We start from the raw sequence: 14,526 nt of genomic DNA, 5'->3' as shown, positions 1-14,526 counted from the left end.
TATATATATATATATATATATATCTCTGTCTCTCTCTCTATCTATCTATCTAGAGAGATATATAGATATATAGATATATAGATAGATAGAGAGAGAGAGAGAGAGAGTTGTTTTCTTCATGTGAAAAAAAAAAAGTACTGTACACGGAAATTGTAGAATTTTCAATATGTACAAACATAGACATTATCTGCTCTTTAAACAACACCTAGCACTACAAGCTCGCTCCCGTGATGGACTACAATCTCAATACACATTAGTAAACTAAAAATGAGATTGTAGTCCATCACTGGAGGGAACTTGGAGCGGTGACTACTTTACAACACACACAGGGACCATGGGGAACAAAAGTAGCCACCCTCCAGAAGGAAGGACAGTGTCAGCCCCAATTCAGAGATGATTTGAGGATTTGTTCATAGTTAAGATACTTGAATGCATTTAGGTTTAACTCCTGAGTCTGTTGCAACTTTAATCTCCGTAACATTTCCAAAATTTGCCCCTTCCTAACAAATAACACCACCATTCAACTAATTCACTCTCTCGTCATCTCTCGCCTTGACTACTGCAACTCCCTTCTCACTGGCCTACCTCTAAACAGACTAACCCCCCTCCAGTCTATCATGACTGCTGCTGCCAGACTCGTCCACCTTATCAACCCTCAGTGGCCGCCACCCCTCTCTGCCAATCCCTCCACTGGCTTCCAATAGTCCAACGCATAGATTTAAAAATACTAACAACATACAAAGCCATCTACAACCCTGCCCCCACCTACATCCTCATCTCAGGATTTCACCCAAACATCCTCCTTCCAAGACCTCCTGCTGTCTAGCTCCCTCATCACCTCCTCCCATGCTCGCCTCCAGGACTTCTCTAGGGCCTCTCCCATCCTCCCTACTACAAGCTATCCGACTATCTCCTAATCTGTCTGCCTTTAGGCGATCCTTGAAAACTCACCTTTTCATGGAAGCCTTTTCCACCTCCTGTTAAAAACTGTACATCTACTCCTATCAATCAGCTCATCTCTCACAGTTATTACCTTCTGTATCACTTGCCCATCCTTGTAGATTGTAAGTTCCCACGAGCAGGGTGCTCTAATCCTTTTTTATGGTATTGTAATTGTACTGTCTCCCTATATGTTGTAAAACGCTGCGCAAACTGTTGGCCCTATATACATCCTGTATAATAATAAAATGAGAACCTTCACAGACCATTCGTAATTTCTCTTTCCTTTTCTGCAAATTGTTAAAAGGAAATTAGAGTATCATGGCCATCCATAGTTTCTAGAGTATTTTATACTCACTTGTTGGTTATTCTCAAGTGTGCCTTTTTTTCGTGTTTTTTTTTGTCTTCCAGTTACCTGTAGTCATTAGGGTTCCTAGGCTTCAGTATTCTGCTGTAACATTATGCGAGATACCTATGTCCTTGTTGGGCTTTGGAGATATCATTGTACCTGGTGAGTGAGGAAATACATTTATGTATATGTTTTATTGGCATTTGGTCCAACACCTCCATATAACCCTCTTTGCATGTTGCAATGTTCTTTCTCTTGTGCAGACTTCCATTACACTGCTTCTCTAGGCAAATATGAGGTGCAAAAAACTCTAGACAGGCAAACTGCAAACTCTAGACTTAATACTCTGTTGAAATACATATTATGGAAGCTTTGGGATCCAAGTACTCCTGCCATATTGCACAGGCAATCCCTTAATCTCCCCTGTGACAGCAGCACAGCTCAGTCAGGCTCCCTGCCTGCTGATTGGACATTACAGAAGCACAGTGATTAGTCATTACTCTGTTCTATCCTCCTGTCAGCGTGTGCACTGTAGCATTTTAGCTTTTAGTGGTGGCCCTCCTCCTTAAGTGCTGCTGTGTACAGTAGACAAGAGTAGGCTAATTAGACATATTGAAGTATATTCACTATGGCAATGTGGACGTAGGGGCTCACAATTAACTGTACCTGTTGCTTAGCCCTGTATAGGCAGAGCACAGCTTCACTTTTAAGATGAACTGTTTATTCTAAAGGTTGATGGTAAATTTTATTTATTTTGGCTGGAAGGCTAATTGTATAGGTTAGACCAGTGTTTCTCAAATACAAAAATGAAGGTCATGTTTTCAGAACCTCTGGGGGAGGTATGCAAATGATTTAATAATTAGAGCCTAAACTTATAATAAACCCATACGTGATTACATTGCTAAGCTTCAGAGATGCTTGTAACTAGGGATGCACCGATACCACTTTTTTAAGACCGAGTACGAGTACAGATACTTTTGATCAAGTACTCGCAGATACCAATTACCAATACTTTTTCATAAAGGGACAGGTCACATTTTTTCTAAAGCAATACAAACTAATGCTTTAAGGTCACTTTCTTAGTATTATGATTCATGAGATGACGAGGGAGCATGACGCCGGCTTCCCGGCCAATCAGAATGCCGGGCGCTGCGTCATTACACGGCGCCCGGCTTCCGGATTTGCTAGCTTCCTGACCAATCTGGAAGCCGGGCAGCGCGTCATTGCACGCTACCTGGCTTCCTGATTGGCCGGGAAGTCGGCTCCATGCTCTCTCATCACAAGAGCATGGAGCCGTTTCCTGGCCAATCAGGAAACCGGGCAGTGTGTAATGATGCGCTGCCCGGCTTCCTGATACAGGAAGTACTCTTGCTAGGTATCGGAGCATTTGGACGAGTACTCACCCAAATACTTGGTATCGGCACCGATACCGATACTAGTATCGGTATCGGTGCATCCCTACTTGTAACCCCTAAATAAAATATTTGATGCGGGTCAGGTAATTTTATTTCAGTATATGATTTATGTATGATTGTCTGTCTTAGTTTTTTTAAAAATTTTTTTTTTTAGGTCTTCTGGTTGCTTACTGCAAAAGATTTGATGTTCGAACAGCCTCTTCAAGTATATATTATATATCCTGCACCATAGGTATGTGCTGTATCTAAAAATGTGTCTAATATTGGAATGGTAACTTGACAGATGTCACGTTCACATAGACTTAAGTTTGTAAGCGTTAGTCTGAAGAGCAATGGGTACGATAAACATATACATAGCTTTCAGCATTCTTCAATCATCTGTGTTGAAGTACCTAAAGCAGCCTTCAACGCCAGTCTAGGAGTGTTGGACATAGATCCTAAAGGGAATGTTGGGTTTCACTTTTAACAAGCTGTTGGAAGATTTTTAGCCAGCTTCAGCGCTTTTTGGAATTTCCTGAAAGCAGCATTCCTACTTCCACTAAGATCTTTCTCTCAAACTTGACTGGAGCTAAAGGAGGCTCTTAAGACTCACTCCAGCCAGAACTAAAAATTTAAACTTGAGAGGGGTAGAGGGAGTCCAGCCTACCTGCTCAGTAGTTCAGTTTTCTTCCTCCAGACTATATTGTGTCCTGTATTGACATGGTGGTCGGTGGCAATAACCAATGAGGTTAGCAGGGAACACAAGAGGCTATCTCTAGTGACCTGAAGTGTCGGCATCTCAGCAGATTTCAGAGGAGTAATTTTTGTGAATGGAGTCGCTGGCACGGACAGTGGGGGAGGTAAGTATTTACACTTATTGTACAGCTAGACTTTTTGGGGTGTTTTTCCTCACATATTTGCTAGTTTATAATTGGTATATTTAATTCATTTGTCTACTGGTTATTTTTAAATTGCAGCTTATGCTGTGGGGATGGTGTTGACGTTCATCATTTTAATGGTGATGAAGATGGGCCAGCCGGCTCTCCTGTATCTAGTGCCGTGTACCCTCTTGACAAGTTCTGTTATTGCCTGGAGAAGAAAGGAAATGAAGAAGTTCTGGAACGGAGGAAGTTATGAGGTAATGGTGACAATTCTAATTATAAACATCTACTGAAAAGCATATATCACAGCTGTGCAAAGTCTATGGCAAAAGCCGTTTCTAACATTAGCCTTTAAAATTATCACAAAAATGAAAATTTCATTTAGCAGCCTTCTGGGGACTCTTGTACTGACTCTTGTACAGCAGAAAGTTCAGAGGCCACTACAGCTGAAGATATATCAGACATAGAGTCTGGAGGTGAAGGCACAGAAGTACACTTACTAGTGCCTTTTGAGTCAGCAAACATAGTTGAAACCTGGAACCTAAAATAAAGCATAACTGTGGCAAACTACTCACTTGATAAGGCAGAGTAGGGGGCAACATGTGAAGCAGCTAAGGAAGACTCTGAGGAGTGCCTGGACTCAAGCAGGAGACAACGATCCAGGATGTCAGTGTCGGATACCTTTTCAGCTCTGCAGGCCACCCCGGAACGGTTAGTGGATTGTGAGCTGGGGAGACCCAGGGCAGCAGAACCCTTGCGATCGGACATGTACTGCTTAACGGAGACTACCTAGCTTGCAAACCAACTGCTGAAAGCAAGCAAGAAAGATTCAACAGGTCACCGAAGGTGGCAGCAAGGACCAACCATAGGGAAACTGCGGGTCTCTTACATGGGCAATGGCAGGAAGATGCTACCTCATGCAGAAAAGCAAGGGAGGGGGGTAATGACATTGCTTAACGGTATCGGTAGATTTTGTAGCTTCTATTGCTGTTATCACCCTCCTGTTACAGACGGTATAACCTAATTTCTAAATAACTGAATCCCGTGTCCCTTAATTAACAAGAGATAAAAATATATACTTTGGTTGGAGTGTTGGAGGACAGAGGTCATGTGAAATTCAGTCAACTGCCTGACCTCACACACTGCATGGTCAGAAGGTGGACAGTATGTGAGGACACATAGTGAATAAGCCAGCAATTATCACACTTTAGCATGCTGGGAATGGGAGTGGTTAAACTCAGCTAGCTACTGGTTTTTGGTTTGTTTTTTTGCCAGTGTCCAAACCCTCCTGTTGGTGTCAGTATAACCCAATTGTCTCTGAAAACCTGACACCTGTTTTCACCAATGAACTGATGTTACAATGAGTATAAAAATCCTGTTTTCCTAAGTGTTTCCCGCCGAGAATCGCACGATTGTCGGCGGGTTTGTGGCCTGCTCGTAAGACAAATGCCGCACGGGCCGGTGTGCGCAAGCGCACACTGCCCATTCAGCATTGCAGTCATCGGAGGGCTTGCGATGATCGCAAGTACGATCTGCCTGTCCAAGATGGGCAGAGCGTACGTTTTATTAATTACCGTACAACCATCGCAAGACATAGGCCTAAGAATATGATTTTTTTTTTTTGAAATCCTGATGTAGACACTAAATTATTGAGGTTTCTGTTACCTGTGAGTTTCTCTGTAAATTTGGTAATGTAATGTAAAGGCCCATTCAATCTCTGTTGCTTTTGTTTTTCATTTTCACCATTGTGAACTGAAATAATGTCTTTTTCTGGGTATTAAGTGGTGTGGTTACAGTTCAGTGCAGTAACCCCTGATTCTCTTTTTTTGTTTTAGATAATGGAGCAAACAGACAATGCTGTTAATGAAGAGAATATAATTACAGGTGAAACACAAGAAGCACCGTGATGTATCCGTTCTGCTTCTATGAACTTTTTTTTAATCAGCTGTATCAGATAGTTTTAGAAATATTTTGCTGTATTCTCCCTGTTGAAATTGTTATCTGAATATATTTTCTAGATAATTTTTTTTCTTTCCCTTTACTGTATGTAAATCCACAGTGGGGGGGGGGTGAGGTTTTTGAATGAATTTGTAATATATTTGTTCCTGACTAACGTGGTACAATACTCCTTTTTGTGCTTCTGCTTTTGATGATGGAAGATATATTTCTATCACATTGTGCCTTACTTCAGATAGAAAAGGTCTTTTTGGTCTTTGCACTATACCAAAAGTAGGCAACATCGGTGTCATCAAACCCTTCCATTGTAGGTTGCCCTAAAGGGGAACTCCTTAAAAGTGTTTAAAAATGAGGGTGATGGCTCACCTACTTACTCCAGTTTAAAGGTTTACATTTTTATTTTTATACCGTCAATGCACCAAAAATAAAACATTGATTTTAGATGGACAAAGTCACCCACGCCCACCCACCCTGGTTCTGCTTCTACTTTAGTCTGAGACATCTCATGCTACCTGCTGCCTTCTTGGGAAGTGTGAGACCTCCTATGTGCAGCCCTTTGAATTCAGGTGCAGAAACCCTGCTTACCAGTACACTAGAATTGCATAATAAGATGGCAGGTGAACCAACTGGCATCCGCCCACAACTGAAATGCAAGATCTGAGTGTACTTTTAGCACATTTTGTTTTCCTCCACTTGTTAGAATGTGCCAAATCCACAGAATGCTATGGAAAATCTCTGACAAGGCAGATATTCTGGAGGAATATGGAAACAAGTACGTACAGTTCCTGAAGAGTTTGTAAAGGTGAGCTTTTTCTCACCACTTCTACTGTAAAGCATTAAATGGAGTTCTCATTTAGGTCAGCCATGTACTATGTATGCCTGTACAGTTGTGCCATGTTGCATTCTTTACTAACACAGACGTACAGTGGTTTTGTTAATATTTAAGTTCCTGTTAAATATTCTGAATCCTGTTCCTTTAAAACTGTGTATTCTGAAGACATCTGAGACATGGAGAGCATGTGAATTCCTGTGCAAGAACCAATGTCTTTTCAAATGTCAGATATCCCTAACAACCATCGTCACCCCATAACCTATATGCCAGATCTACTCACTACCACTTAGTTACCCATAAACGAGTCCTTGAAATTAACCCTTAACCTAGCTCACCAATTCCTATAATAACATTAAAAAGACCCCTTTTTAAAGTTTCCTAGCCCTAAAACGTATCCCTTTCCCTCTCCCTTACCTATTCATTTTAACCTCCTAATTCTTCCTACCAAACCTAAAAACAAACCTTTTTGGCCTACTTCCAAGTTCTGAGATAACCCACTAACAATGAAATATCAAATGATACATACCTGGATCTGAAGGTATCCGCACCTGGTCTCAACTGTCCCACTCCAAGAAAATGCTGACAAAACAACACTGATGCCCCTCTGCTCTATATAGGCCTTGGGTAAAAACTACAGGAAATGTAAAGTGCATGTAGTAGACAAATTGTGGCTGTTACCACAGGTAATCATCACAGCATCACGGTGCTTTGCTGCAGGTTTCATACTCCCACAACAGTAGGAGCATTTCATACAGGCAGCCTCGGTAACTTGGCAAACACCGCAGAACAACCTTTTTGGTCTATTTTCTTTTTTTTTACAATGAAGGATTTGCATTAGCCCAAATTTACATGGCTTTCTATGCCTGCATTATGCTGGAGTTGTACGTTTACAGGAAAATAAAAGCCTATCTAGATATATACAAGCTTTTATCTAGAACTGTATATAAACCACTGTCAAGCCATTTACATTATATATCTAAACTTGAAAATCGATTTTGATACTGTTGAAATACAGGTGCTTGTTTGGGTTTTAAGGTTAAATCTAAGTGGTTTATAATGACCCTGACTAATAAGATGAAGCAGGAAGCATTGCAGACCTTGGTGCAGTCTGTCTTTGTTATTGATGAGGTCTGGAGGAAACAATGACAGTTTGGTGTGCATAATCTCTTCTCCAGGGTGCTTTGCCTAGCACTCGTTCATTGCACTCAGGTTTTCATATTGACAGCCAGATTTAAGCACATGGAAGATAATAGTCATCTCCGCCAGCAAAATGTAAGTAATGGTGTGGTAAAGTTGTTGTATGCACATTGGTCCTTGCTCTTGACTTATTTCCCCTTATTATTGAAAATAATTCTTGCTGGCCTATACTGCAGAATGTTACATAGTTAGCCAGGTTGAAAAAGACACGGGTCCATCGAGTTCAACCTATAGACCAAATGTGAACAATTCATTAAAATGTTCTATTTAATAACCGTACAAAGAGAAGTGGTGAACAGTAACCCACAGTAATAAAGCAGAAATCAACTCTTTAATTAGCCCATGGGGTTAAACTAATAGTTTATTTGTTCTTGGTTGCTGTAGGTTACGGCACATCGCTTTTTACACTTCTCTCAGTAAGAATATATGGACATTGGGGGCAATTTATCAAAACTGGAACAGACAAAATCCGGAGCAGATTTGTACTGTAACCAGATCAGCTTCTGTGTCTCATTGTTAACTCTTACCTGAGAAAACTGAAGAACGATGCTGATTGGTGGCCATGGGCAACTGCTTAAGATTTTGTCTGCTCCAGTTTTGATAAATTCCCCCCGTTATCTTTTAATTAGCATTCAAGTCTATGCAGTCTCTAGCACAGCCAAAATGTGAGTCAGACCAGCCCTCGCTGTCTTTAGGGATGCATCCAATGAGCAGGGGACCCACAGTGTATATATAATTGTGCAGAGCACAATGGAAATCCTCTGATTAGGGCATTTTTCTGTTGATATGATTGATCTTAGCTTGGCAAAACATTCAAGCAGCAGTGGACACTGGGTTAACACTAGTAATATGGTTAAAACACTCGGGGCCCCATCACACTTGTCCACTCTGGCGTATTGCGTACATAAGTCACTCGGTAAGGCCGTCCATTCCATTGAATGGTCTGTCAATGCACCAGAACAGACAAAACAAACACATCTGCACATTTTTCTCTGACGCAGTAGTGTGTTACTGTGGTTTGTGCGCACTACAGAGCAGGTGTGTTGTGGAAGTGCATTTGGAGTTCCATTCAAAATGACTTGGGAGTTAGAATCCAGCATAAAGGCAGCATTGGCTTTTCTGGTTCAAATTCAGGCTTTGTGTGTATCCGCTTCTCCTCATAGTGTCTTACTGAACAGGTGCCATCAGGGCAGAACATGTTGCTTCCATTATGCAAATGTAAGCTTTCTTATGCACTTATGTATGAGCCGTGCTGTCAGCCAACCTAATATTGCAGAGAGTGGTTGATACAGGCACGCCATTGACACATATTAGCTGTTGTCCTAATTTAGGAAAAGATTTGCCTAAAGTAACCATAATAATTTAATTAATTATATTTAGTGATTTGACATGCTGCTGATTTTGAAACAATATGCTCCTTTGCACTTGAGTTCTTCTTTAATTCCATTTGGATTTGAATAACAGCTGCTGTTTTCTTTTTGGCTTCGGTTTTATATATTAGCATATATTTGCAAGATTTCACCCACCAAGTCCTACAGCACAGGAGTACATCAAACTCTTTGAAATGTAATTATAAGACAATGTATAACATTAACAAACTCTGAATAGCAATTGGAACTCTTCTGCATCTCTGTAAAGATTTGTATGATGGTACAAGCACAAAATTCAGTCTTCAACAAACTAATTTTGTGGAGACCTTGTTTTTATATGTTTTGATACAAATACAGGATTTATTATGGCATGATACTTTTGATAACAACAAGCTTTGAATTGTTATTTCAGGCTAAAAATAGTGACTTTCTAACATTTAAGTACTAACAAGCCAACTTGATTAAAGGGTCATGTTTGTAATATTTTTTATTATTGAACTAAACATTTGTGATTCAATAAATATGTAATTTAATTACAAACTTGTGGCGTTACTGATTTTTTTTTTTTTTGGACAAATGTATACAAAAAATGTAAGAATCGTGATTTTTCCTTTTCCCATTTACTTCTACACCAACTGGTAATATAGGGGATGCCTCAGGAGTGTCAGGATGACTAATGCTGCTACAGAGGCACGAAGATCCATGATCTACACTTCTATAAACATGTACTGTATTTATTCCTAGCAGAAAGGTGTATGTCTGTAATGAATGAAGGCAGAACACATTGTGTGGCACTACAGGCCTGCATACTAATATCAAATGGTGTTGGGGAATTCTGAACATGGCTTCAGTCAGGCTACAGACCTTGTGGTCCTGGTTTTGTTTCCATCAGCTCCTCCAACGTTGTAGAGAGTTCATTAACAAGAATGTGTGGACATGTGAAAGGTATGTTTTGGTAAGTAGGAACAAGCAAGTGAGGCTCTGGGTTATCTTGTTCCAAGTGAGCTTGTTATGGATCTGCAATGAGAGTTCTAGAAATTCATAGTTTTGGGTGTCTAGAGGGTTACATAAGTGGGTTTGGCTTGTATTAATGAGGGGTATATCATATGTTAATCAACTTCTTTGCATAGATGAGCAAAATGGTCTAAATATATCCTGAAATACAAACAATTTACCACTTTCGCCTTTGCTGTTAAAGTGTCAAGTATATACATTCAATTAGCTTGGATCATACTTACATCACACAAGATAGTGGTCTCGGTTCTTTTACAATAATCGAACTGTCCAATATGTGGGCCTGTCATAGTTGGTTCTTGGGTGGATCCCCACGCAGGTATAAAAGAAACCTTATTAAGCAATCACCCCATAAACTACCGTAAGCAATTGCGGGGCTGATAAATCAAAGTTTTGCGTCTTATATCCACACTAAAGTGGGGGCCGAATCTACTTGTCCTTCATGACAATTCTACTTGTCCCAATACAAAAAAATAGTTTTAATCAAAACTAAGGATGCACCAATACCCGTTTTTCGGTATCGAGTACGAGTACCGATTTTTTTTGCTTTCGGATCTCGCCGACACTGAATACTGATACCGGTGCTTCCGCTGGCATGGAGCAGGCTTCCCTGTTAATCAGGAAGCCAGGCACCTGGTAATGACATCCCGCCCAGGTTCCTGATTGCCACGGAAGCCGGCTCCATGTTGTTTGGCCTGCTTGATTGTGATTGGCCGGGAAACCTGCTTCCTGGTCAGTCAGGAAGCCGTGTGGCGAGTACCCTGTTTCCCCGAAAATAAGACCTACGCCGAAAATAAGACCTAGTTGCGACCATACCCAGGGCCAGTGGTGGCATAAGGGGGAACTTGAAGAGCTGCGGGAGAGACAGGAGAGAATCAGCGGTGCCAATGAAGCCAGCGCTAAAGGAAGTGAGGCGGCAGCGGAGGGAGCAGAGCCGCATAACCCGATGCCTCCTCTATAGCGCCGACTCCTGTCACAGGCGGAGTGATACCAAATGTACTCCGCCTGTCAGGAATCGATAGTGAAAGTGCACTTCACTCGTTCTGGCCAGCGATTGGTTACCAAATTGCTCTTGGAAAGGTACGGCACCCCTGATTGCCCTAATCACCATATTTGTGTACATGAATAAGTGTGGATTGTTCTACATAAAAAAGAAAAATAAGACCTACCTTATACCCTGTTTCCCCGAAAATAAGACCTACCCCGAAAATAAGACCTAGTACTATTTTTGGAAATTGCTAAAATATAAGACCTACCCCGAAAATAAGACCTAGTTGCGACCATACCCAGGGCCAGTGGTGGCATAAGGGGGAACTTGAAGAGCTGCGGGAGAGGCAGGAGAGAATCAGCGGTGCCAACGAAGCCAGCGCTAAAGGAAGTGAGGCGGCAGCGGAGGGAGCAGAGCCGCATAAGCCGATGCCTCCTCTATAGCGCCGGCTCCTGTCACAGGCGGAGTGATACCAAATGCACTCCGCCTGTCAGGAATCGATAGTGAAAGTGCACTTCACTCGTTCTGGCCAGCGATTGGTTACCAAATTGCTCTTGGAAAGGTACGGCACCCCTGATTGCCCTAATCACCATATTTGTGTACATGAATAAGTATGGATTGTTCTACATAAAAAAGAAAAATAAGACCTACCCCGAAAATAAGACCTATTGTGTTTTTTTGAGCCAAAAAAAATATAAGACAGTGTCTTATTTTCGGGGAAACACGGTAATTACCTGATTGACCGGGAAACCTGGCTCGATGCTGATTGGCCAGTAAGCCAGCTTTCAAGCCAATCAGCAAGGAGCCGGCTTCCCTGCCAATCAGAAAACCAGGAGGCGGGTCATTACTTGCCACGCGGCTTCCTGATTGCACGGAAAGCTGGCTCCTTGCCGGCTCTGCCAGTCAGAGGAAATTTTCATCTGGCCTTGGAAGTTCCAATATGGGAAGGTATCAGAGCATTTGGGTGAGTACGAGTACTCGCCCAAATACTCTATCGCACTGATACTAGTATCTGTGCATCCCTAATCAAAACATATTTGACTGTGCTAAATAGCGCTGCTCACTGTTCAGCGCAGTCATCTGACCACGTTGACCAATGAGTGCTTACAATTTGCGAGTGAAATTCAAAATGCATAGGGGAGGACTGCGCTGGACAGCAGTACGGGGGTCAGATAGTACACCCATACTGGCGGAGGGGAGGGATTGTTCCCCGAAAGTTAAGTATAGCCATGGGGGTGGTGGTTTGGGAGAGACGGGGCCAGATTTAATCGCGTAATTTTTATTTTTCCATTTTACCTGGGAAAATGAACTTACCCTTTAACCCCTTCATGACTGATAATTACAAAATACTGTGATGTATGAACAAATGCAGTGCCACAATCCTTCGTTCATATACAGTGATTTTTTTTTTTGTGAAACTACATGACGAAGCATGTAAATGCTTTTAATATGTTGTGTGTTACATAGTTCTGACTTAAGTGTTTATTTTCTTAATTCTTGCTTGTTGCTGTGTGGTTTGTGATGGTTTCTTCTTCAAGGTAGTCTTGGACTACAGTGTTGGCTTCCTGTCTATATTCTGTTTTATTTATTAATATCCTTTTAGGTTTATTTGGGTTTGTGAGATTCTCTCTCATAGCACAGTAATTAAGTGGTATTTGGTTGGTACAAAGACTGTGTACAGTTTATACTATAATTAGCCTCACTCTCTACTTTAAGCCATGTCCAATATTTAGCACAATGTAGCCATGGACCTTTGTTTTGAGTAGGCTGCATCATTTTCGGCACATGGACACTTTGTGGACACTGATCCTTATTCACGCTGCATCATTTTAATTTGTTCTCCAGGTGTCTCCCTTTCCCAAGTTCTGATGTTGGGAGGTATGCTTGGCAGGCATTTTCAGCTGTAAAGCCAGACAGATTACTTGTTGTGGGTATTGTGAACAATGTAATTATTTTTATTTTATTGTTTATCAGCGAAAATGGTGTCTAATGTTTTGGTCTCTATTGACCTTTATTATGTGTGCACCAACTAATTAGTTAGGACTGAGTCGTTGCTCTAAATTGACTGTTTTAATTATGGCACATGTTTGGTCATATGATTAAAAGTAAATGAACACGTATGTAATGGAGCAGTTTGTCTGGGGTAAACGGTTTGCATGGCTATAATGTTAGCTGGAGGTGGCGCCATTTCATACTTCACCTCAAGCAGCAAAAAGACTAGGCTTGCCCCTGCTGACTGCAATTGACAACACAGACACGTATGGAGAAAAAGAGCATGTGCAAGGCGGGGGGTAAACACTGACAAGGTTGTGAGGTTAAGAGACCCTGTGGCTATTTGCAAATGTCTACTAAAATAAAGTTCAACAAATGTTTTATTTCTCTCAGCTATACTAGAGCTTACCAAAATGGTGATGTGCTCCCACAACGTGTATTGTAAGGGGAAGTTTTTAGTAATGAAAGCCTTTAATTTAACAAGTTAAAAAGGCATTTTTTTAACCAAAACATTAACACCATAAAAACAAACCCAATTTATTCTTCTGTTGCAAAACAGCCATGGAAGGGTAAGATTGAGTGTTGGCTTGTAAAACAGTATTAGCTGTGGGAAGATGACTATCATCATGCCATGGAACATTTCCTGATGGATTATGAATACATAGCTGCAATTATTACTGTTTGCTTTCATTATACGGCCATTGTTATTTGTCTTTGTATGGATTTGCTGATATTTTGGTAGTATTGTTTTCTTGGGTTCCACTACAGTAACAATATTCTTATTTGGGTTCTTGGATTAAAAAGTTTTAGAAGCCCTGGCATATAGCATTAAAAACCTGACATAGGCTCCAACTCTTCCTTACTCCATCCAAAAATAAAGGTTTGCTTTGACGTCCACTTTTTTTTAATTCAATAAGCCTTTATTGAGTTTTTCAAAACAAGCACGACATGAAAATACAAGGTGAGGTCATGAGAGTAATGGCAGTTCAAATCATCTGTTTACTGAGGTTAGGCATGTAAATTGACCAGTTCAGGTTTTAGGCAAAAATGGCAGAATAATTGTGGCAATTATTGGACAAGAATGCATGGTGGATCAATCTAGTATATTCATCCAACCAGTTAGGTGCAGGAGGGGTTACAGGGTCAGAGCACTCCTGGTTGTCTAAGGCATGCGGAACATAATCCTGATGGTTGTTATGTTTTAGGTCTCTCTGGCGATGGTCAAAGGAGGCTGGTAGAAAATGCCTTGGCCAGGGTTCCCAAATTTTCTTAAATTTGGACAATGTATCTTTTAAACTCACATGCTCAGGTGGATGGGCGTTATTGAGTAAGTTGCCCGTACAGCAAGGATATCGTGCTTAGTGAGTGTGGGTCCTCTCTGGTGGAAGTAACAAAAACGTTTCCCTTGTAGGTATTTATTTACAAGGCAGTGAGTTTTGTAGGCTGTGTGTGGAGGGATTTAAAGGATTTCCTGCCTTCCTTATCCAGTAGCTGATGGAACACACCAGGGGCTTCCATTCCAAGCTTACTGGTGCCCATAAAGACGTCCAGAAGCGCTTCCAGGGTCAAAAGGTGGGATAAGAGGGGGGGGGGGGGGGGGGGGGGGGGGGGAAA

The 14,526-nt window shown here is 41.3% G+C and overlaps 1 protein-coding gene and 1 long non-coding RNA gene across 2 annotated transcripts in view; one reads left to right on the top strand and one right to left on the bottom strand.

Moving 5' to 3' along the window:
* SPPL2A (signal peptide peptidase like 2A) overlaps positions 1–5,864 on the top strand; it is a 31,982-nt gene extending 26,118 nt beyond the window's left edge. The window contains exons 14-17 of the mRNA XM_018576694.1: positions 1,351–1,450; positions 2,858–2,935; positions 3,660–3,820; positions 5,399–5,864. Coding sequence (XP_018432196.1) covers positions 1,351–1,450; positions 2,858–2,935; positions 3,660–3,820; positions 5,399–5,470 — 411 coding nt within the window. The 3' untranslated portion in view covers positions 5,471–5,864. The remainder of the gene's footprint in view (positions 1–1,350; positions 1,451–2,857; positions 2,936–3,659; positions 3,821–5,398) is intronic.
* A 177-nt stretch (positions 5,865–6,041) lies between these two features.
* LOC108804811 overlaps positions 6,042–14,526 on the bottom strand; it is a 10,817-nt gene continuing 2,332 nt past the window's right edge. The window contains exons 2-3 of the long non-coding RNA XR_001942376.1: positions 11,963–11,966; positions 6,042–6,176 (exon numbers count right to left, since the gene is read on the bottom strand). This is a non-coding gene — a long non-coding RNA (uncharacterized LOC108804811). The remainder of the gene's footprint in view (positions 6,177–11,962; positions 11,967–14,526) is intronic.

This window comes from Nanorana parkeri, unplaced genomic scaffold (genome assembly GCF_000935625.1).
Source record: "Nanorana parkeri isolate BGI_ZX_2015 unplaced genomic scaffold, ASM93562v1 scaffold74, whole genome shotgun sequence".
Lineage (NCBI taxonomy): Eukaryota > Metazoa > Chordata > Amphibia > Anura > Dicroglossidae > Nanorana > Nanorana parkeri.
This window is presented reverse-complemented; position numbering and strand designations above follow the sequence as displayed.